This window comes from Rhinoderma darwinii, chromosome 1, assembly GCF_050947455.1.
Source record: "Rhinoderma darwinii isolate aRhiDar2 chromosome 1, aRhiDar2.hap1, whole genome shotgun sequence".
NCBI lineage: Eukaryota > Metazoa > Chordata > Amphibia > Anura > Rhinodermatidae > Rhinoderma > Rhinoderma darwinii.
This window is the reverse complement of record NC_134687.1, coordinates 109513107-109538467: the sequence shown is the minus strand read 5'-3', so window position 1 is coordinate 109538467 and position 25361 is coordinate 109513107. Positions and strand designations below refer to the sequence as shown.

At 39.4% G+C, this 25361-nt stretch overlaps 1 protein-coding gene across 1 annotated transcript in view; it reads left to right on the top strand.

The window, feature by feature from the left end:
- Nucleotides 1-25361, top strand: part of TLL1 (tolloid like 1) — a 142669-nt gene that overhangs the window by 59481 nt on the left and 57827 nt on the right. Inside the window, exon 3 of the mRNA XM_075860269.1 lies at nucleotides 15743-15853. Within this exon, the coding sequence (XP_075716384.1) occupies nucleotides 15743-15853 (111 nt within the window). The remainder of the gene's footprint in view (nucleotides 1-15742; nucleotides 15854-25361) is intronic.

Here is a 25361-nt window from a genome sequence, read left to right as displayed (position 1 = left end):
TCTAAATTCCCTACTGCCCTACTGGTATGTTTTTGGGGTGTAGGAGGAAATCCACGCAAACACAGGGAGAACATACAAACTCCATGCAGATGTTGTCCTTGGTTGGATTTGAACCCAGGACCCCAGCGCTGCAAGGCAACAGTGCTAACCACTGAGCCACCGTGCCTATTCGGCACCATTGAGAGTCCAGGATCTGTGGCCTCATGGGACGACAGTCATTGGAAATATCCCTTTTAAGTATCTGCCAACATAATATTTATACCCCTCCTAATCCGTTGTGAATATTTAAAATGATGATGATGGGGGGAACATACTTTTTTTTTTTTTTACTAGGAATGAGGGCACCAACATGTAACTATTTTAATTAGTATTTTTTGGCTCTCCTAGTTACAGCAGATGCCAATTTTATAGACCTAAATCGCTGTGTTTTAGTTCTCTCAGTGCACAGCTTTTAAAACACGAATCCTTTTGGGTCTGTATGTAATCTTCAACACCTAAACTGAAATACCGTAATCTGAGCAAGCAAAGGCTACAAAAAAATAGCTATTGGCAAGAAGAGAGAAAAAGATAACTCCTGAAGCGAGGAAGTAAAAGTGTTCATGGATCATGTCCTTCCATACAAAAAAAGAAAAAATTGCTTGCCAAAAATTGCAGCATTGAAATCTTGGAGATAGTGAAGTGTTTAGCCCTTGTGCTCTCCGGAGTCGCTGAATGGCCGCAAGATTTTACTTGTAACTCTAGTGTTTCTGGCAATTTGTGTGGCCATTTGCCACTGCATGTGAGCCTGGTTTCGTCTGCATGCGGCCGCTCAATGTGAGGTCGTACCCTAAAAGGAAAACTTCAGGGGGGAGAATGGTGTTTGTCATTACTTTATGTTCGAATTCATTTTAATGCTTTTTTGTCTTTTCCTATGAGACTGGGTTTCTAAGTCGCTCTACAAAACGAGACCTCTTGCAGCATTCATAATGGACAAAGGGAAGCCTTTCCCAAAATTGTTTCTTGGGGGTGGGGGGGGGGGTTCCTTCTTTGTACTAACTGGATCCGATACTTCTCCTTACAAAATATGTGACTCCTGTAAGGAGCTGCATCTGACCGCAAAAAAATGACTGCACTTGCCAATTGTTTAGGTGTTCCAGTGCACCTTCCATAGTTGGGAGTTACATTTCTCTACCGAACTTCTTGTTCAATTTACATATTAAATCACGCCAAACCCAAGAGTTTTGCACAGACTTTTTCTACAGGTGATAATTTTTGTTGTGTTCTAATTTTAGTTTAGTTAATACTGGTAATTACTCTGCTCTAGAAACCGACCCCTGAAAGATATTCATACTCTTGACAGCTTTACAGGCCCACGTAGTTCTTTTTTGACAAGTTGCTTCTGTCAAATGTTATAAATTGTAACCAAGCTTCTCAACATGTTTTACTGAATGTGTATAAGAATATTTAACTTCTCATCATCTGCTCAGCAGCTTGCATATAATTTTGTTCTTTTTATATTTTAATTTAGATATTTCCAGCAACTCCATCATTAGTCTGACAGACGCTAATCTTTGTCTTTTTATTTTTCAAACTTATTTTCCATTTTGTACCATTAGATAATTAGTTTATTGTTGCATACAAAAAATTTTTGGGTGTTTTTTTATATACTGCATTACATTTTAAGTATTTTAGTATTTTTTTTCACTTTGGTGCTCCAAAGTTCCGTCCCTTGAAGCGGAGTTAAAGGGGTAAGGGCTAACCAGAAGAAAACCCTTCATTTTACCGTTTCGCAGCAGGAGAACAAAAAATCTGCCCAGCAAAATCCATTTTGTAATTGTTCAGTTCCCCCACAAATAACCGATGGTGAACTCCTATAAATATACATGTCAAATACTATCTTCGTATCAAGCTAACAAGTTTTATTAAATAGCATTATAACACACATTAAAAACATGTAAAAGACACACCAAGAAGGTTGGGCATTGGCTCCTACAAATTCACATTTTTTGTAGTATCTGATATACAATGTATATAGTGAAACGTGCCTACTCTATCGGTTCATTTTTATAAATTATTGCTAGCGGCTCAGATCAACGTATATATTGTGGATGTGCGGTCCATGTCTAGTTTCTCACAATGCTGTCATCAGCTGTGTTGCTGCTGATATTTTATTTTTTATTTTTGGCAGCATCAGCAACTCTCGATCTATCCCCGAGTTTCCCAGCCCCGGTTCTTGTACCCCCCCCCCACCCCCGTGTACATCCTGTGGCTACAGAGTGCTGATTGGGGACCACCATCACTGATTGGAATTTGTATTAAAATTTTTAGCACAAGATTTTTTTATTTTTTTTCTGTTCTCTGCAAGCTCTGCCTGTGGGCACTGAGTGCAAAATCAGTGACCGCCGATACCGATAAGCATCTGTGGTAATTCTTTTCGATACGGCTTTCTTTTCTTTGTCCTTTGTCTACCAGCACCAATTTCCTGTGAGCATTCTCCGGCCACTGATCAGTGAATGCCATCACTGATTGGCATCTGTGCTCATTTTTTGGCGCAGGTTATATATTTTTTTGGCCGAATTTCACTGTACCATCTTTCTGTGTGCGCTCTGCGGCCACTGAGTGCGGAGTCCATAATCAATCTCAGTGGTAGTTTGTTGACGCTGATTTTTTTTGGGCCTTTTCGTTTTATTTATTTATGAATTGATAAAGGTCCTATAGCAGGACAGAAACTTTGCATCTTGTGCTGGCTTAATAAACCGCCATTTTTTTCACTGACACGGAGTGCTGTGGAATTTTATTCTATATATATATATATATATGTGTGTATATATATATGTGTGTGTGTGTGTGTGTGTGTGTGTACCTAGTACTTGCATTAGTAGGGAGTCAGGATAGCGGACATTTACTGATGTCAGTTTTGTAAAAAGAAATATATAGCAGGAGTTCTAGCGATTTATATATATTTTTTCGACCGTTTTATTGGAAATATACAATGTTCTAGTTAGTGTCAGTTCGTGGCGGACAGTTTTATTTTTGTTTTTTTTTTAACTGAAGATCGTGTGCTAAATTTATGATTGTATAGCGAAACAGTTGTAGCTCAAACTTAGTGTAGTCAACAGTATTTTTACAGCTTTCGGGTTATTTTGTTAGTGTCAGGTAGTCAGGAGAAAAACATTTACTGAACAAAAAATTCCTAATATTTTTTCATTAATCTTTTCTCCTTTTTCTTCTCTTTACTGTTTTGTTTTTTTTCCTTTTAAAATTTGATATACACGTGTAAAAGCACAAACCTCTCAACCACCTTTGTAAAAATTATTTCGGCATTACATGGACCAAGAGGTCTATACAGCCGAGGAGGCATACGCCATACCGGCCTGTGACGCTGATACGGCCAGCGAGGAGGAAGAAGGAATAGGACACCATTCCTCTTGTCCTCTTCCTTCTCATCATCCTCATCCAGTGATCAGGAGCACCCGCAAAGGCGCCCCAGGAGAACAGCTGAGGTAACACTCCAAATGACGGATACCATGTGGAACCCACCCCCTGAGAATTATGAGCCTCACATTCCAGGTTTCATAGGCAGCTCAGGAATTTGGTTTGAGACTGCAGGCCTCGCAGAAATTAACTTTTTCTCTGATTTTGTTAATTTAATGGTGGCCCAGACAAATTTCTACGCCCAGCAATTTTTATCCCAAGACCCCAGGTCAACATTTGCTAGGTGGACCACCATAGATGCAGCAGGGATGATGACATTTTGGGGTTATATAGGACTAGTAAAAAAGCCAGTTAGGCAATACTAGAGTATCTTTTATACAGCACCCCCATTTTACTGCATGGCAATGCCCAGGGCACGTTTTGAAATAATTCAGACATTTTTGCATTATAATGATAATGCACGGTGCCTGCCCTGTGATGACCCCACATATGACCACCTATTCAAAATTAGGGCAGTCATTGATCATATTTGTACTACCTTTGAACAATCAGTCCCTTCTACATTTTAAGGGGAGACTAAAATTCTGCCAATACCTGCCCAACAAGAGGTCGAGATATGGAATTAAAAGGTACAAGCTGTGCGAGAACACCTCGGGGTATACTCACAGGTTTAGAGTTTATGAAGGCATCGACATCAGGATAGAACTCCCGGAATTCCCCCCTCCCCCTGTCCTGGGAGTTAGTGGGAAAATAATGTGGGATTTGGTGCACCCACTGCTGGACCAGGGTTATCACCTTACGTCGATCACTTCTATACCAGCATCACGTTATTTAACTGAATCTACACCAGAAGTACTAGAGCACGTGGCACTGTGTACAAAAATCACATGGCCCTCTCTCAAACTCTAATTGGGAACCACTAAGAAAGAGAGAGAGAAAGCATGGCACTAAACAGCGAGAACATGCTTCTGGTCAAGTATAATGACAAGAGGGATGTCCTTATGTTGGCCACAATACACGGTAACTGCAGCATCCCTGTCCGAGGTAGCACTACAAAGACCCCCAAGCCAGATTGAATCCTAGGCTATAATAAGTACATGGGAGGGGTTGACCTCTGATCAACTACTGAAGCCGTACAGTGCCATGTGGAAAACAAAGTTGTGTTACCAAAAGCTGGCCGTTCACATGGTATAAATGGCATTGTATAATGCTTACGGGCTATCCCAATGTGCAGGCCTGACATGGATATGCCTTCAGTTTCAAGAGGTGGTTATCAAGGCCCTTGTATTTGGGAATTCTGGAAGGGGAGGACCTTCCAGAAGTGATGGTCCACGTATTGTACCAGGGCACAACTTTCCCAGTGAAATCCCCTCCACTGGTAAGAAGGGAAGGACCCAAAAAATATGCAAAGTGTGGTCCAAAACAGGGAGAAGAGACACTGTTTATCAGTGCGAAACCTGGCCTGTGCATAAAGGAGTGCTTCAAAGTATATCACGCATCCATGGATTATTAATTGTATCATTTTTATTTAACCCATTATTATTTCAAAGCGTCATGGCGCCCAGCAAAATACTTACTCCAAAAGCCAAACCTTCGTTTTCATGGCCTACTTGCAAAAAACCTGTGGGGTCAAAATGCTCACTATACCCCTAGATACATTTCTTGAGAGGTGTAGTTTCCCAAATGGTGTCACTTTTGGGGGTTTTCCACGGTTTTGGCCACTCAGAGACTTTGCAAATGCGACATTGCTTCCGCAACTCATTCCAGCTAAATTTGAGCTCCAAATTGCTCTCCTTTCCTTCTCAGCCCAGCTTTGTGTCCAAACAGATGTTTATGACCATATATGGGGTATTACTGTACTCTGGCGAAATTGCTTTACAAATGTTGGGGTGCTTTTTATCCTTTTAGTCTTTGTGGAAATGAAAAAAGTCTACGTTTTATTGGAAGAAAATGTTCATTTTCACTTTAATTCTAATAAAATCTATGAAACACCTGTGGGGTCAAAATGCTCACTACACACCTAGACAAATTCCTTATGCGGTGTAGTTTCCAAAATGGGGTATTTTTTTTTATTTTTTTTGGGTGTTTCCTTTTGATTTCGTACCACAAGACCTCTTCAAACCTGACATGGTGCCTAAAATATAATCTAATAAAAAGAAGGCCCAAAAATCCACTAGGTGCTCCCTTGCTTCCGAGGTCTTTGCTTCAGTTCATTAACACACTAGGGCCACATGTAGGATATTTCTAAAAACTGCAGAATCTGTGAGATATTGAGTTGTGTTTCTCTGGTAAAACCTTCTGTGTTACAGAAAATAATGGATTAAGATGATGACGAGATCACGCTGTGTTTCGAGTACTGCTAATAATTAATGGAGAGAAGTGTATGACGCTGATTGGTCAGTGTCATACACTTTTCTCTTTACAACGCCCAGTTGGTAAAAAAGTAAACACACCCAGTTGTCTATTAAGAAAGCAATTAACATAAATCTAACATTTTGCACAACTTGCTCAAAAATTGTTTTAAAAAAAACAAAAACAAAAAAAACAAACACTTCTCTACATTACAGCGCCGATCACATTATGTAGGAGATAGGGCACTTATAATGTGGTGACAGAGCCTCTTTAAAATAGACATATGGGAAATGTTAATTAGCAAGTGTTTGTTGTGGTATAACTATCTATCTTACAAGCAGATACATGTAAATTTATAAAAACACAAATTCTTTAAATTTTGCGCTACATTTTGGGGTTTTTCACAATTAAATACTGAATGTATCGACCAAATTCTACCACTAACATAAAGCACCATTTGTCATGAGAAAACAGTCTCAGAATTGCTTGGATATGTAAAAGCATTCCACCAAAGTTAATACCACATCTAGTGAGACATGTCAGATTTGAAAAATGAGGCTGCAGCAGGAAGGTATAAAAAAATAGAATCTCTATATAATCATTTGTTAACCTTTACTATGGTTCTCTATGATATATATATATATATATATATATAATTTTTTTTTATTTTTTTTTGTGGTACATTTTTTACTTGCACATTTTTCAGTTACTTCTGGGAAGAGTACAGAAGCAAAGAGAAAATGGAAGGGGAGAAATGAGAGTAAAAGTTTACATTTGTTCTCCAGTCCATCTGGACAAAAAGTCTGATTCTCAAACAGATGCTGATAAAGAGTCAGCTCAGCAATAGGATGATGTTCAAAGTGTTTTCCAAAGATAAATGTTTGAAATCTTACTAGTAAGTACAGTCAGAGGAACTATATGCTTTCCCCAAGAAGACTTCGGTATGAGAAGCTAATAAGACACAGATTTAAGAGCAAAGGGTGTGAGATGCAAGTCTCCCGCTTGTCTGTGGTCATATCTCCAAAACGATTACTGCCAAAAAAGAGATTCTTAACAGGTGTGTGTGTGTGTGTGTGTGTGTGTGTGTGTGCTTCTGTATATGTGTGTGTGTGTGTGTATATATATATATATATATATATATATATGTATATAGATATATATGTGTGTAAACAAGGCGATAAATCACAATCGGAGGCATTACCACTTGCTAGTTTGGCACGTTCAGTATCTTATCCTCTTAGGAAGCTCATACTGACGCATGATAAACCGAGATGATTGTACAAAGCATCAGAAAGATTGGCTTTGACCATTTGTAGAAACAATGATATACATTTTTTAACTTATAACTTTTTATTTGATGTGGTAGAATTTAATAGGCAATTTATATATATATTTATGGTGGTTACCATACCAGCACAGGGGCACTATTTATTAAGCTGAGTAAATATGTCTGTTTATCATTCAGTTATTACTGTTGTAAATCACTTAAAGAGGCTCTGTCACCACATTATAAGTGCCCTATCTCCTACATAAGGAGATCGGCGCTATAATGTAGGTGACAGCAGTGCTTTTTATTTAGAAAAACTATCTATTTTCACCACATTAGGAGCGATTTTAGCTTTATGCTAATTGGCTTCTTAAAGGGAAGGTGTCACGAAATTTTTTTTTTATATACAATATTGCTTTTAGCTTGATATTAAAATACATTTTATTTGTGTTCTTGTGTTGTACTTTTTACTTCTTTTACTTCTCTATGGGGGCTGCCATTTTTTTTTTTCATCTCTGTGTCGATTAACAACACATACAGAGATGGAATACGGCACATGCATCCCCATAGAGAATGGGAACGGGAGCCGTTCCATTCACTATAGCGTACGCCGTCTGTGTGGGAACGACGAGTGTGTCTACCCCACATTTGCAGCATAAAGCAATGAGGTTGCTTTACCACATTGCCAATGCTGCAATTTTGGGAATTGCTCCCTCTAGTGCCCAGCACATGGAAATTTTATAAATTAGAATCTAATTTATAATCTTTCCTGACTTGTGAAAAAAAATAAAAAAAATGCAGACAGTGTTTAATCACTTACATAATAATTGTTTAACTAAAAAAAAAAATAATTTCTAGCGACACATTCCCTTTAATACCCAAGTGGGCATGTTTTTACTTTAGACCAAGTGGGCATTGTACAGGGGAGTGTATGACGCTGACCAATCAGCGTCATGCACTTGTCTCAATTCATTTAGACAGCGCATAGTGACACTGGGTTGTTCACTATGTGCTGTCTTATACTGACATATTAACGTTACTGAAGTGTTTGGAAGGAATGTCTAGTCACTGTCTAGACAGGACGGGATGTCTATTCACAATCCCGGCACTTTGCTAACGTTTGGTACTTACAGCAGAGCAAGCGTAATCTCGCTGTAACCTGTCATTTACAGCGAGATCTTGCGAGATTACGCTTGCTCTGCTGTAAGAAACAAACATTAACGAACTGCAGGGATTGTGAATAGACATCCCATCCTGTCTGGAAGGAATGTCTATTCACGGTCTAAACACTTCAGTAACGTTAATATGTCAGTATAAGACATCACATGGTGAATAACGCAGTGTCACTATGCGCTGTCTAAATGAATGGAGAGAAGTGCATGACGCTGATTGGTCAGCGTCATACACTCCTCTGTACAACGCCCACTTGGTCTAAAGTAAAACCAAAGACTTGGGCATTAAGAAACTAATTAGCATAAAGCTAAAATCGCTCCTAATGTGGTGAAAATAGATAGTTTTTCTAAATAAAAAGCACTGCGGTCATCTACATTATGGCGCCCATCTCCTTATGTAGTTAATAGGGCACTTATAATGTGGTGACAGAGCCTCTTTAACCCCTTTTAAAGGGGCTGTCCACCTTTTGACAACTCATGACCTATCCACCGGGTAGGTAATCAGTATGTCATCGGTGCGGGTCTGACACCCGGACCCCACACCGATAAGCCGCTCCTGTGGCCTGCGGGCACCGGATGTTGTGGCACATAATGCTATGTACAGAGCCTGGAAGCATAGCGGCCGTGCTGCAGGCCTGCTCCTATTCACTTGAATAGGAGCAGAGCTGCAGTACTGCTGCCCGGCTGCTATTCCGTCGTCGGAGCCAACTGCTTCCGGCTTGGACGTCTGGTGCACGGAGGCACCGGACCAGCTGATCTGTGCGGGGCCCGGGTGTCTGACCCCCACAGATGATGTACTGACGACCTATCCGGTGGATAGGCCATCAGTTGTCAGAAGCTGGAAAACCCCTTTAATAACACTGCCAATTTTCGTTTTTTCACTTTAGTTTTTTTCTCCCCGCCTGCCAAAAGCCATAACTTCTTTCATTTTTCGCGACTTAGCCTTTTGAGGGCTTATAGCGGGACAAGTTGTAGTTTTTCATGGCACCGTTTTAATGTGCCATATAATATACTGGGGAACAAAAGAAATATATTTGTAGGATAAAATGGGGAAAAAAACAGCGATTGCAAAATATTTTGTGGGGTTTCGTTTTTACGGCATCCGTTAGGCGTTAGAAACATGTCCACTTTATTCTATGGGTTGATTACAGCGATACCAAATTTTTTGTATTTTCAAGTATTTGTTATAAAAAAGAATTTTTTTTTCCATCATTTGAGCGATGTGAGTGATTAGTTTTTTGCAGGACGAGCTGTAGATTTTATTGGTACCATTTTGAGACTTTTGATCACTTTTTTTTTTTTTGAAGAGCTAAGGTGGCCAAAGAAAACATTTTTTTATTTTTTTTTATTTTTACGGCGTTCACAGAGTGGGTTAAATGTTTTATATTGTAATAGGTCAGACTTTTACGGACGCGGCGATAAGAGTTATGTTAACTTTGTTTTATATATTTTTAACATTATTTTAGGGAAAAAAATAGGAAAAGGGGGATTTTTGGAAGTTGTTGTTTTTTCTGTAACATTAAAAAAAAGCTCAAGTTTTTTTTATTTTTTTATTAGTCTCTTCCCCCTCCCCCATGGGACTTGAAGCAGCGATCGTAGGATAGTTTACATGATCTACTGCAGTACTAATTTATTGCAGTATATCATGATTCACAGTCTCCTATGAAGCCCTTCATAGGTGTACATAGATGACAGACCTGATTTCCTTCATTAGGCCACAGCGACTTTTGGCACCCTGCGATCGCGTTGTGGCAGGGCCAATGGTACGTAGGAGGGGGCCGCCCTACTCATTCTAATACTTTAGATTCTGCGGCCGTATTTGACCGCAGCATCTAAGGGGTTAAACTGTTAGAAACCGTGATCTTTGATTCCGCCCGTTGCAGTTATGTCGGCTCGATTACACAACAGTCACCTGCTAATTATGGAGCAAGCTCAACCCGTGCGCATATTCCATGCTTCCCCCATAACTGCCACCGTGTACGTGGCACGTCGTTAAGGGGTTAATTATATTTTTACATGAGTATCATTTATGTCGTCTGTTTAGCCTTCCCCTCATAGTGTAATAAAGACTTTAAACTTTGACTAGACAAGCAAGGTGTTGGATTTCTAAAAACTGTAACGATGGTTCCTCTAATGCAATTATTTATTGTAACTGATATCTGATGGCGACTTGTTAGATGAAGATTGATGATCTGGTGGTCCTTTTTAGTGGGGTCCATAAGTGTCTATATAGTCCTAATTCTCCAACAAATATAATGGACAGTTTTCAGGACTGGACAAATCTGAGGTAGGCTATGAATTTGCTGCTGATATTTAACTTTTGAGTTTTTTCTTTTATTGAGGTCTTATTGAAGTTATTCTCAGACTACTTAAACAAAAATGGCTCCTATAGTGGCTATTAAAGCGTACAATAAATTTTCAGTTGCTGCCGATATAACGGGTCTCCAACAAAAATATATCAAAGAAAAATTGAGTTTTTAGAACCGACTATGAAAATAGTCTGTTCTATTTGAATTTTACGCTGACCTTTTTGGTATGGTACTTTATCGCAAATCTTTTCTTTGGTAAAACCTAAATAAAAAAAAATATCACTTTGATTTAAATGCAGCCAGTTGTAGGTGTTAGTAAGTAGATAAAATCAACTTCGCAAGAAGTTTTTGAGCCGTAATTACCAGACTGATCACAATGTGAAACTGCAGCTTATAGCATTTTAAAGCCTCTGTTATTGACCGAACTCTTGACTGACTTATGGTGTGCGTTCTGAACGCTGTGGTGCAATAAATCATTATCGTGATTTTAATTTGAGTGTTGTAGCAAGGCTTTAAAATCAATTGTACTCTGGAAATGCATGGTGTGTTTATTACTGCCCAGTAAATACATGATTGAGCGCGCAGCCATGCGAGCTTCCAAAACACAAACTAGTGCAAGTGGTTTCCACAGGAATTGATTAACCTTTGTTTTCACTCTTTCTATGGGGATTTTCCCCTCAAAATGTTTCTATGGTTTACCTAATTAAAGGCTTTTCTAAATTATAGAACATGCACAAGATGTTTTACTTTAATTGCTATTTACCTGCAGTCCCCAACCCTTTTTTTTTTTTTTTTTTTTTTTTTAACAGAGGCCCAGCTTCATGCAATACAATTTTTCCACGGACTGGGGGAGGGGGGGGGGGGGGTTTGGGGTTTAGTATCAGTTCACACATTGGTTAAATACTGCAGATATTCTGCCAGGGAATTCATTGCGGACAATCCACAGCATAATACAGCAGCACCAAAGTGGATGGGAGAGAACAAATCTCATCCACACACTACGTAAATACTGAGCAGAAAAAACGCTCGAATTGACATGTGGTGCAGAGTTTTATTCCGCAGCATGTCCATTGTTCCAGCGGCGGTCACATGGGATGAAACATCATCCCAGGAGGACCGGCCTGAATGACGACAGAGGGCCAGTCTCCTGGGACGATACTTTGTTTCATGTGATCACCGGTACAGCCAACCACAGGCTGCCGCAGTCTCCTGGAATAAAACGTAATCTCGGGAATGCTTAGCAGTTTTACGTAGTGGACATTCCAGGTGAAAAACTGCACCACAATTTGGTGCAGTTTTCACCCGGAATTACCTGCGGCCACCGGGGCAGATACCACAGCCTGGTACCAAATGATCCAATACCTGGTATTGGTCTGCGGCCCGGTGGTTGGGGGATCACTACTATATATTGCACCATAACAGGCAGGATTAGGGTCTGTGGAGGCACCGTTGTGGTGGTGCTTCACCTCCCTGCCATACGATACTCCTACAATACCACCATACAGTTACAAGTTAACTTAAGTAATTGTGTCAATCAACTGATCAGGTCAGGAAGTCCATTGCTTGGTAGTCGCATACGATGGAAAAAGAAAGCTATATTGTAGGAAGCCATCAGGATTTCATGCCATCTTCTCATTCTGGTGGAGTCCCCTTGTTCATTTTGTTCCAAAAGATCTGTTTTTTATTTAATCCTGGCCTTGTATGTTGCCTCAGATGAACCGTATTAACAATACCTGCAGATTATAGAGGACTAAATAGATAAGGCTGTGTTCACATCTGCAACTCGGGCACAGATTCTGTAGAAAACCACAATTTTTTTTTCCGGTAAAACGACTGATTCCATAAATCTAAACTCAATGGGGTCCGTCGAATGCTGTTGGCGTCTGTCATGTGACTGATCCCTCTCAGCATTGAATTCCGTTTTTCAGCTCCAATGACGGAATAGAAAAATGGAATTCAAAGTGCCGATGTGAATAGAGTCTGAATGTGCATCGAGCAACTGTGTTATTAAGCATTCCGTAGCAAAGTTGTACAACTGGATTTGTACCAGCATTGTTTCTAAAAAAGAATTGTAGTTATGGCCTGTTCACATCTACGTTGGAAGCCTCCGTCGCAGATCCAGCCGAGATTCCTGGAAACCATAGCGTAGCATGCTGCACTTTTTTTGTTTCCAGTAAAACCACGAAGACCCGACATAGCCCATTGACAATTACGTGAGCAGACTAATTTTGGTTTTAATGATTTTGTTTTTTCCTCCCTGCCTTCAAAAAGTCAGAACGTTTTTATTTTTTTTTGTTGACCCCTTGGAGGGCTTCATTTTTATGGGACAAATTCTACTTTCCGATTAGTACGATTTAATATGTGTGATGTACTGGGAAGCTGGAAAATATTTCAGAATGGGGTGGAATTGGAAAAAAGCAGTTTCGCCATTTTCTTATGGGTTTCATTTTTACGATGTTCACTGTACGGTGAAAATAACACACTGCCTTTATTTCTATATAACAGACTTTATATAGTGGTTTTGTTCTGTTTTACATTTTCATTTTTTTTAAAAGGTATAACGTCTGAAAAAAACAAAACCTTTTTTGCATCTCCATATTGTGACCCCCGTAACTTTATTTTTTTTATTTTTTTTTTTATAGATTTCTGTGTGCAATGCTGTGTAAGGCGCCTTTTTGTACATGGAAAGATGTAGTTTTTATTAATACCATTTTGGGGGAATGTCTGGCATTTTGATGACTTTATATTCCATTTTTTGGGGGGGTTGAAGTGGGAAAAAATGTAATTCGGCCGTTTTTTCATCCTTTTCTTCTGACGGAGCAGAATAACAGAAACCCGAACGTGGATGTGAACAGGCCCTAATGTACATTCCAAATATTGTTATTACTAGCAACGTAGCCCACCTTCTACATTTCTGTTTCGTTCAGCCCATCAAGTCTTTCTCTCATTTTTTTAAACTCATTGTGAAGAAATTATTAGTTATGTGGGATGTGGGGAACATCTACTATTTTTATGCTAGCACTGTCACTACTTTCAGTTCTTGACCTATTTTCATTAAAAAAAAAAAAAACATTTTAAGAGTATTCTTGGAGTAATGGTTTACAATTTCATTGGCGAGATTAATAAATCACATTAATGTTAGATGAAAGTTGGTTGCGTTTGTTTACTTTTTGATTGTAACTACATGGAAATCTTCTATCAAGTTGCGGTTAGCAATGTAGTGATCAGGCAGATGTCTGATTGTTTTATGTGATGCTGATAAAATTAGCACATATTGTCCATAAACGTGCTGAGCAAATCCCAGATAGCTGAAGCACCTAGAAATCTGCTGCTGGCACCGAACTTTTTGGGTTGCTTTGAAGTTTGTGAGAAATCTTTTTGAAGCTTTTTAAATAATAATAAAAAAAAAAAAAAAAGGGCTTATTCAGACGAACGGGATATACGTCAATACAGACCTATATTAGTCTATGGGGCCGTGCAGACATGTTCGTGATTTTTACTCAGCGTGAGTCCCCTGAAAAAAAGTCACGACATGTCCGCTCTTTGGGCGTTTTTCGCGCATCATGCACCCATTGCAGTCAATGGGTGCGTGAAAACCACGCATATCACACGGAAGCACTTCCGTGCGACCAGCGTGATTCGCGCAACAGCTGTGAAAAGGATGAATGAAAACAGAAAAGCACCACGTGCTTTTCTGTTTACAAACATCCAAACGGAGTGTCATAATGATGGCGGCTGCGCAAAAAGCACGCAGCCGCGTGAAAAGCACGCAGCTGCGCATCATATGCTGAGGCCACACGGAGCTGTTAAGTGCCTTTTGCGCAGGCAAAATGCCACGTTTTTTGCGTGCGCAAAAAGCACACGCTCGTGTGAACCCAGCCTCAAATTGGTCTCCTCAATTTGTCCAACACTACATATTACTACCATGGACAGCTCTTCAAGGTGTCCCCAAAGGTTATCTGACAGCAGACAAATTGGCAATTGGTCTCGTTCATTTAAGCGACTGATATATGCTTATACATGAACAAATTGACAACCGGGCATTCTCTGCCACCTAGCATCAATGAGGAGTGGACCTATGCCGCTCTGCGGCTTAGGGCTGGGTGGTAGTCTGCCCAATTGTCATTTAATATATGTATTGGTATATTAGTTGCCGAAGCTAGCAGGGCAAATTGTGAGGGTACAGCGGAATGTGCAATAAGACAGGCTCGTCAATCAGGGGGAAGGCGGAAATAAAGTTTTGGCAGCGAACTGGCTTTTTTTTGGGGCCCAGACAGTTCCATTTTTAAGGCCTGGATCACACAAACCACTTTTATGCAGTTGTTGCTTAATTATATATATATTTTTTAAGGGAAATACAGGAATGGATACAAAAAAAAGGAGATGTCAGTCTTTTATTTATATCTTCCCTTGCTTTTTTTTATTTTTATTATTTATTTTTTTAATCCATTTCTGACTTTTGCTTAAAAAAACAACAAAAACACTATAAAAAAAAATGCATCAAACCTGTGTGTGATTTTGGCCTAAGCATATTTTAGATGCTATCCATCCCATTTCCTCTTGTATAAATTACCATAGATATAACTATTTCACCACTCGATCATACAGGAGTGGATCCAAAAAGAAGGAAATGTATACAGGAAAGAAAGATACTTCTCCTTTTTCAAATCCATTCCAGTGTTTGGCTCAAGAACTTCCACAAAATTGCATGTGAGATTCCAGCCTTTAGCAGATACTATATATTTCTCAAGATATAGATTTAGATTTTCATTTGGTTAGGACGGCTTGCGTTATCATAATTAATATGCTCATTAATCGTCCAGTTAGGGAAGCGATCACATAAAACAAATTTTACCTGTTTGTTGGCATTTTGTTTCTACATTAAACCCCATATTTTTCAGAAAAATATTTTTTCCCTTATTTTAATCTTTGTATGTATCTGTGTATGTATATGTGCATGTACGCACATGTGTATTGCCATTATATACATTCGTCTTTAAATAAAAGTTCATAAAGAATATGCGTTTCTTCGTTTTTTAACCATGGGAACATTGTCTAAGAATCCCAAGAATGTGTATCACATATTTATGAACGGGTACGTCCGTATATCCAATACTATTATGGTCGTTTATGGTGATCATTCTAAAGTACAAAACTCAATAATAGCTCCTCTTAACTCATTGGAATGTTGATTACTGACTTTATATTATTTTTTTACTTTTCTTTAGAAGTCTTTTGGGGAGACATTGCCTTAGATGAAGAAGATTTAAAAATGTTCAAAATAGACAGAACAATTGACCTCACTCAGCATTTAAATGAACACTTGGGACACACCACAGGTAAGAGACCTAAGTATTTGGCTGTTGTATGGGTTATAAAAACAGATCTGTTTCTTTGTTGAAGTCGATGAAATGTGATTTGCTGGTTTTTACACGTTGAGGCACTTTTGTGTTACTTGCACAGATGATGGGTTAATCATTATGAATTAGAGGGTTCCCAAGAGTTTATTTTTTCTGTCAGAAGATTGGGTTCAGTGCGGAGTACCAGTTTAATATGGAGTATATGCTTTGTCTGCAGTCATCGGCTAAATTAATTGCTACAAAATGATGACTCGCATAGTTTATAAATGTTTTCTGAGCTTTTGGAGCTTATTTTTTTTGTCTGTGCATATTTATCAAGTGTTCCTTGCAGTAGAATGTGCTTGATACTACTGGATATTTCACACACAATTCTGCGATCGAGGAAAAACATAAGGACAGATTTTCAGTAAAAAGGGTTCAATTATACCTATTAATCGATCATGTCTGTTCTCGATTTCTTGCAAACTAAACTACCAATTTAGCTATTAAAATATTTCTCCGGGGCAGGCTTATACTGCTTTGGGCCACTGTGCAGGGATTAGTGACATCGCTATTATTCCTATAGGAATGTCATTTAATTTAAGTAGCTCCGACAATCAGTTGGTTGCATGTGGAAAGCGGTCCGTGAAGCAGAGAGAGAATGATACTTCAATGGCAAGTTTGGGCTCCAGTCTGCCACTGGCCACTGGCTATGTGCGCATACATGAATATTTTACAGTGGATTTTCAAAGTGTTCTAATGTGGACAAAGTCAACATCATGTGAACCCATCCTAAATGGGTTGTCTCAACCGGACACCTTCTCAGAATGAAGAAGCGCTGACGATCAACTGATATTTCCGGAAAAAGCTGCGTGTGGCCACTCGGGCAACTGTAGTATTACATGTTTCCCATAGCAACCAGCTATGGGAAACGTAACACTACAGTTGTTACACTAGACTACTAGTTGTTTACTAGACTTAAAGAGGCTCTGTCACCAGATTTTGCAACCCCTATCTGCTATTGCAGCAGATAGGCGCTGCAATGTAGATTACAGTAACGTTTTTATTTTTAAAAAACGAGCATTTTTGGCCAAGTTATGACCATTTTCGTATTTATGCAAATGAGGCTTGCAAAAGTACAACTGGGCGTGTTGAAAAGTAAAAGTACAACTGGGCGTGTATTATGTGCGTACATCGGGGCGTGTTTACTACTTTTACTAGCTGGGCGTTGTGTATAGAAGTATCATCCACTTCTCTTCATAACGCCCAGCTTCTGGCAGTGCAGACACAGCCGTGTTCTCCAGAGATCACGCTGTGTCGTCACTCACAGGTCCTGCATCGTGTCAGACGAGCGAGGACACATCGGCACCAGAGGCTACAGATGATTCTGCAGCAGCATCGGCGTTTGCAGGTAAGTCGATGTAGCTACTTACCTGCAAATGCTGATGCTGCTGCAGAATCAACTGTAGCCTCTGGTGCCGACACGATGCAGGACCTGTGAGTGACGTCACAGATCTGCACTGCCAGAAGCTGGGCGTTCTGAAGAGAAGTGGATGATACTTGTCATCAGAACGCCCAGCTAGTAAAAGTAGTAAACACGCCCCGATGTACGCACATAATACACGCCCAGTTGTACTTTTACTTTTCAACACGCCCAGTTGTACTTTTGCAAGCCTCATTTGCATAAATACGAAAATGGTCATAACTTGGCCAAAAATGCTCGTTTTTTAAAAATAAAAACTTTCCTGTAATCTACATTGCAGCGCCTATCTGCTGCAATAGCAGATAGGGGCTGCAAAATCTGGTGACAGAGCCTCTTTAACAAGGCCAAATTCAGACCAACGTGGAGAAACCGTGACGTGAAAACTGCCACTTTTCACATCCGAGTTGCCCCCGTGCCGTTCCCGCTTTCACAGTTCCTCAGAGACTTGTCTATCAAGGGATCAGTGAAAACGGAACAAAATAGGACATGTTCTATTTTTAGACGGACCATTGACACGGTCTGATGAAACATTCGTGTGAACGGCTCCATTGAAATACATGCGTCCGTGGTGAGACGGCCGTTGTCTTAATGGCCGTTTTACGGACGTATACTACGGTCTCCTGAATTCGGCCTTACTGTTGGACCATTTCTAATCTGCATTGTTATTTACGTATGGACGAAAAATTTGTAATCAATGGTAAACATAAATTTAGATGGCAAATATACTGTAATCCAGATCGCTCTGAAATGTAGAAATCATACCCATAATGTTATATGCAAATAGGCCATATGGCTATGGACAACTTAGACATGGAAAAAATGACCTCACGTTACCTTGAGTTGAAAAAGTTTGCACAAAGTTTCCAGCTGCGGGCTTCATATTGTTTCTGCCATTTCTTGCGGCATTTGCGACGGAGGCTCTGAAAGGAGACCCCATGGCTGATGTGAACACAGCCTTACACAGACTCTACATGTTTTGTTGCGAAATTGCCACCAATTTGCGGCAGATTTTAATGTCGTGTGTTGTCCTGTCCTAAAGCTGTATTATAAAGCCCTTTAGGATTTTTGCCCTTGGGCAGTTTGCACACCGCCCACCACCTCATAAGCTAATGTCAGTTGTTATGTCATCTTTTATAAGTTCTGTCATTTGAACAAATCTCATCTACATGCTACTGAACATGTTCCGAACATAAATCAGTGAGCATGCTCTGTTCTTTATGATCGCTGTATAATGGGTGAAATCCACAGCAAAGTGTGTGTGTGTGTGTGTGTGTGTGTGTGTGTGTCTCCTTTATAGGTCTGCTCTCCTGGATCCAGTTTTGGTTTGGCTTAAGAAGCTGCAGCAAATCTGCACTGTGTGAACAATGCCAAAGGGGGTGGCTGAAGATTGACAGCCAAATTCCACCAAAACGCATAATTGCATAAGTAGGTGAATGCCATGTAAGGTTTTGAATATAAATTGACAGCCTGCCATTCAAACTTAATACAAAACAACTTTAAAAAAAAAGCTGTCAGACCTACGGACATGTCTGTTTTAGTAAACACTTGTATTCCCCAGAAAAAAAAACCTGGCGCTAATGTTTTTTTTAGTACTGTGTTGTACAGTTCCTCTGTTATTCCTTGTACAAATTTATGAATTTATTGACAACTGGGTGTTCCCAGTTGGGGGTGGGTTATCCTAAAGTTTGACACTATCCAATCAGTGCTCAGTCTCATACTTTGTGGAGACGCCTCTCTAAGACCAGGGGAATGATGGCACCCAGTTGTCAATTTATTCATTAATACCTAGGAGGAATAAAAGAGGATTGGCACAACGCATAGTTCTAAGAATAGATGCTCCAGAATTGTGTTTTTTTGTTTTTGTTTTTTACAATACCTTTTTTTTAGAATACCTGTATTTTCTAAAACATGCATTTTTGAGGAGCTGACGGGTCCTGTTTAAAAGGTTAAGCTCCAATAGCACTTAAACGTATGAATATTTCTTTTCCTATTCTATTTTTTTTATTTTTTTAGTTTTTAATATAATAATTCTTATAAAATATCAAAATGATTGCCTTGCGAGAATTGGCTTAAAACTAGCAGAATATTTTAAGATTTATGATGAGTTTGTAATTTAACAAAAATAACACATCTGAAATATTATTTTAGCATGTATGTAAAGTAAACACCTGCCAGGCATACTACACATTCTCAAATATGCCAGATATTTTGTACTGCTAACAAACTGAGTAATGTGAATTATGTTCGCCATCCCACATTTTTCTTCTTCTGTGCCCTGGCTGGGGAGTATAGTAATTACAAGTAGGAACGAAAAAAAAAAATCTGGATCTTGATACATGGATGTTATGCTTCATTTTTCCTCATTTTTGTTTTTAAAACAATTCTGTTCTCATTCCCAGCATACTGATCATAATTATTAGACTTGTGCATTACTTACATTTTTCTAAAGTGACATAACAGAACTATCACAAGTTACAGAAAAACATTGTATCCTCATGAGCAACTTCACAACAATTTTAACATTTTCTAATCAAATCTTTATTTTGGAAAACATTCATTGAGATTAAACCTAATTTCATCAGTATGCGAACACAAAAAAAGACCATACTCACAAATTGGGCAGGTATAAGCCCAGCAGGACGCAGACAGGTCAAAAATGCTGCTTGAGGGGAGTGGTTTGTGGGGCATGAATATAAATGTGTAATGCAGAAAATAAATACGGTGTGTAATACACAAGTGATGATGATGTATCCGGAATATAGGGGGCAGTAGTGCATAGGGGTCAGAACTATGAGTGATACATAGGGGGTGAGTGCAGTGTGTAAGACATGGAGGGGTAGTGACGACACAGCATATACTGCCGAATAGCAGCCTATTAATAACGCCCATGCTATCAGAGCGCCATTTTTGTCCTGTCTGCGTACTGCTGGGCTTATACTTGCCCAATTTGTGAGTATTCCTTTTTTTGTGTTTTTAATCTTATTCTATGTCTCATTTTTTTCTGTGGTGTAGCTTCAATTTTAGAACGAAAAGTTCCAGTTAGGGACTTGCAAGACTAGGGACCCGTGACGTGGGTTTCAAGCTTAGTGTTTTTTTTGGCCAAAATCACAAACAATACCCCATGATTTTTCATGTTTATTTACATTATATACTTTTTTTCAGGACGCAGCCAGGTCTTAGGATGCTGGGAGGGCATGGTGTTTGGCATTGCATGCAGGGCAGCCCGCTCTGATAGCATGGGCTTTATTAATAGGCTGCTATTGGGCAGTATATGCTGATGTGAACTCAGCCTTAAGATACATATGTAGTTTGGATAAATCCACTGACACTGTCATCAGAGCCGCGTTCTCCACATACGGTTTGAGGCTTCGTTCACATCCACGTCGGGCTTCTGTTCATGGTTTCCGTCAGACCTTTCCGTCAAAAGAATCCATGAACGGAAAGGCAAACTGAAACCGTAGCTTCCGTCTGCGTCACCATTGATTTTTAGGCTTCTTTCACATCTGCATCAGGCTTCCGTTCATGGGTTCTGTTAGACCTTTCTGTCAGGGGAACCCATGAACAGAAGCCATAGCTTTCCGTTTGCTATTCCATTCATTTCAATGGTAATGCTTCCGTTGCAAATGGTTTGTGTTTGTCTCCATTCTGTAAGGTTTCCATTTATTTTTTTTGGAGGGAACAATAGTGCAGTTGACTCCGCTATTGATTCTGCCAAAAAAACGCAGACCTTTACAGAATGGAGACAAACAAACCATTTGCAACGGAAGCATTACCATTGAAATCAATGGTAATTCGAACGGAATCTGTTTTCTGTTTTTTGCCTTTCCGTTCGTGGGTTCCTCAGACGAAAAGGTCTAATGGAACCTATGAACGGAAGGCCGACGTGGATGTGAACGAAGCCTCATAAACCGTATGTATTTTTACTGACTCAACAAACCAATTGCAGTTTTGTGATGCACCCTAAAGTATGGTGTTTTAGTGGCTTTTTTTTTTCAATAACAAAGACTTAGCTGTTTAAAAAAAAAAAAGTTTCAGTGGAATTTCAAAGCAGAAAATAAAAAAAACCTAATGAGCCCCATGCATTGAAAAAAGCGTCCGTATTGCTCGTAACATCTGGGTATTACAAGTTCCTCGTAAAACACCCAGGCCCTCAATGCTACATAGATCTGTTTCTACAACACAAGTCTTGCCTACATAACAAATACATATCTGCCTCTTTGCTCTAAGCTCTGATAGTAGGTAACCTGTTACATATCCCCTGTTCACATTTCTGATTTTTATGCATATTTCGCCACTGAAATATGTGTAGAAACCGCATCCCAACAGCATCACAGAAAAACAAGTCACCTCTTGCGAAAAAATTAACCCCGATGAAATCTGCCGCAGATTCTTAACCAATTCTATGTTTGATTTTTCCACTTGAATAATCTGCAATGTGAACATGACCTTTATAGCCAGGGCAGCAGCAATGTTCAACAATGTCATGCAGGTGGGACTGTTCCCTGCTGTAGAGCGGTGGACTTGGGTGTCATTGCCAGGAGGGGTGTTAGGGTTGATTAGCTGACCTTTAAAACCAAAATAAAACCTTTATTACACATAAATCTATACGTCCAGTACATGGTACAATGTAAAGGAATTGGGACACTTTCCATCTAGATTATCTTGTGTTTCCTGCCTGTTGTAAGGCACAACTATGGAGCTATTCATAGCTCTATAGGCAACATGAGAGAGAATGAAAATCTATGCAGTCAGTAGTTGTAGGATCCTTCGTTTTTTGGCTACACGAACGCTTGCACCTGCATGAATTCTGCTTCAATGACCCAACACTTTTGATGATCTGTGATTATCCCTGTAGACTAACCCATTATTAAGTGTATAATGACACCACCTTCATGCATGGTAACATACACTTATGTAACGTTTACAACTACGTCATTTTTCCTGCCAGAGATAATTATATCTTTTAATAGTAAGGAGGAAAACATGTAGACTCCTCGCTGATCTCCAGGTAGAATTTTTTTTATGAAGGTCGATCATATATAGGCTTTTTATAAGGTATAAAAATATGCACGTATGTTAAAACAGACAGCTGTGCCGCCTATACAGAATTAATGTTTATTAGGGGCTTCATTACCGCAATTCCCATATACATTAGCTGATGTCTGCTGACAGGGAGACGGTAAGGAGTTCTGTGCTGCTGCCATGATCCAAGAATTGTTGTTCGAATCCTGCTCACAACAGAATGCAGACTACCATCAATAAGCCAGTGTTCAGTACAATGTGGAAAACTTGATTTCCCCACTCCTGTTGTGCTCTATTATCAAAGTTTCACAGCACTCATAAACGGACTATAGACCATATTTATTTATTTTTGATCGGTACATAAAAAAACAGATGATTGACCATATCTACTAACAATATTATGTAACCTTAAGACTATCAGAGGGTCTACCATTGGAGGGTAACAAACAGCTGAGAGGTTGGATTTTTCTTGTATGATCCTTTTATTCCCTTTGAGATCAGCAGTAGTGACTGACCGCCTCAGGAGTTATATTGTTCGGCTGAGATTTATGTAATGTAGATGGCCAACTTTGTTTTCATATGTGGAACATGCGTTTCAGGATTCAACGGACTGATAAGAGCAATTCTTGCATAATTATGCAAAAAATTATTAAGAATAACATACATGGGAGAAATATGTACAATGATAAAGCCTTGAATTTTCTGTAAAACGAATGTAACCTTGCCTGACTTCATACTCTTACTACCAAGAATGCAGTAGGTTTTTTCTTTAGACAAGAAACACGTCTGTGAACACTAATATTTTGTAGTCATTAGAAAATTCCCGAGACTGCTCACATATTTTCCCTAAATTAACAGGGTTGCGTGCTGTTATTCCATTGAATTATCCCTATTAGATTGATTGACAGGCGAGATGTTAGTTCACAGGTCTCACATTTCAGTGCTGAAACAGTGCCGTCATTGGCCTTAAATATTTGCAGAGAAAACTGCACCCATAAAAGGTATAAATATATTTTAAGAAATCATATTTGTGAGGACAAAAAAAAATGCGACTTCATTTATAATCTAACCCCAACTCTGTTTTTCATAATTGTCAATGTTAGGGACAGAAATGTTCCATAGATAGCAAGGCTATCCCCTATTTTATCTCCAAGAAATTCTTCAAAACTACAATCATTTTTACATCCCTGATCGATATATGCATCTAAATAGGTTCATAAGTAGATACATTTGTCAGAGCTTTTAAGGGCCAGTTCACACTGCGTTTTTTGACACGGAAAACACGCCAAAAATGCCTCCCATTGATTTCAATGGGAGGTGGAGGCGTTTTTTCCCGCTTACGCCTCTGACCTCGGATTGACATCAATGGGTGGTAGAGAAAGCGTATTTCACGTCGTTTTATGCCCGCGGCACTCGATAGCCGCGGGCGAAAATCGGCGTGCAGGCAGAGGAAAATCTGCCTCAATATTCCAAACTCCATTTTGGGCCAGATTTTCCTCCTGCAAAAAACTCTGTGTGAACCCAGCCTTATTTTCCCTTCTTGTGTTGCCCGTTATTGTATTATTCTCTGACATCTGTAGATATAACAATGGATAACGTCTATTCGTGTCCTTATTCCCTTTGCGTAAACTGTTGTAGTGTAGAGAACGTCCATAAAATATTTAAAAAAAAAAACCTCTAACTTCGCATTTCACTACCACAATTCTTAAACATGGAAATGTCGCACTACTGTCCTTGTTTTGTCTTTTGTACAATATAATTGTTATATTAGTTTTTGATATCCCTATCGTCAACAACTTGGCGGAACAATGATTGTTTGGTATGAGAGATCATCTGGGTACAAATAAATATGGATCTTTTGGTAAATGTTGTACCCCTTTGCATTTATATTTTTTCTCCTGTTTCCATAATTACTGATCTGGCTTGCATATATGTAGTTTGAGGGAATAATCAAAAAGTTCTTAACTGGCAATGATACTACCTCTACTATTTCTTTTGATCGGACAGTTAGGTTATATTCTCAGATATGTCCGATAATTTGGAATTTCAAAAGGTCAGAGGTGGATGGTGAGTGGAAATAACCAATGATAACTGATAGTGCCCATTTAAGCCCATGGAGAATACAAGATTCAGCCTCTGTCATTTCAACAAACTTTGCATAAATGAATGGTACAGATGATTATAAGAAAATTTGTAACATATCTTATCAGAGTAACAAGCCTCTTTCTGCTCTTAACTGGCTGTTTTCCTGCTCCCCTTGTTAAATTGACTTTCACTCTGAAAATTCAGCTCTATCTGTCTGGAGTTTGACTGCAGCTCACAATGTATCAAATTACACATGTCTATGGAAGCCTATGGAGAGGGGAGGGGGAAGAGTGAGCAGGAAGTGCAGGAGATAAGAGTAGAATGACCGGTATAGAAACTTTCTATCACAACCAAAGCAATTTATTCACATCCGCATAGGTCAGTACTTCTCTATATATGTCCTGCATGACCGTGTTGGCGGTTTCTGAGTGAGAAAGTTATGGAGCAGATTCTCCTCTTCTTACTGTGTGGAGTGTATGGCTTCATGCACATGACCGTGCATTTGCGTACGCATAATATCCGCGATTGCGGATAGTATAGGGCGAATTATATCCTATGGGCCAATGCACACAACCGTGGTTTCCATAATCCGTTCATTGCCCGGAGCGGAAAACAAAAGGACATGTTATTTTACGGACCGTAATTGCGGTCAAGGCTCCTTGAAGTCAATGCAAATCTTGTGTGCGCATGGTCCGTTATTGCGGGTGACCGTCTGCTGCATGTCCGTGCCGTAATCACAGACCGCGCACACAGCTACAGTTGTGTGTATGAGGCCTAAGGCTACTAGTCCCCACCCCCCAGCTCAGAGAAAAATACAAACTACAGATATAGCATGCCAAGGGGAAAACTGCTAAAAATTGCAAAATCAAAGTCCTAGAATGGCCAGAAATGGTACTGCTCCTCATGTACACACACACG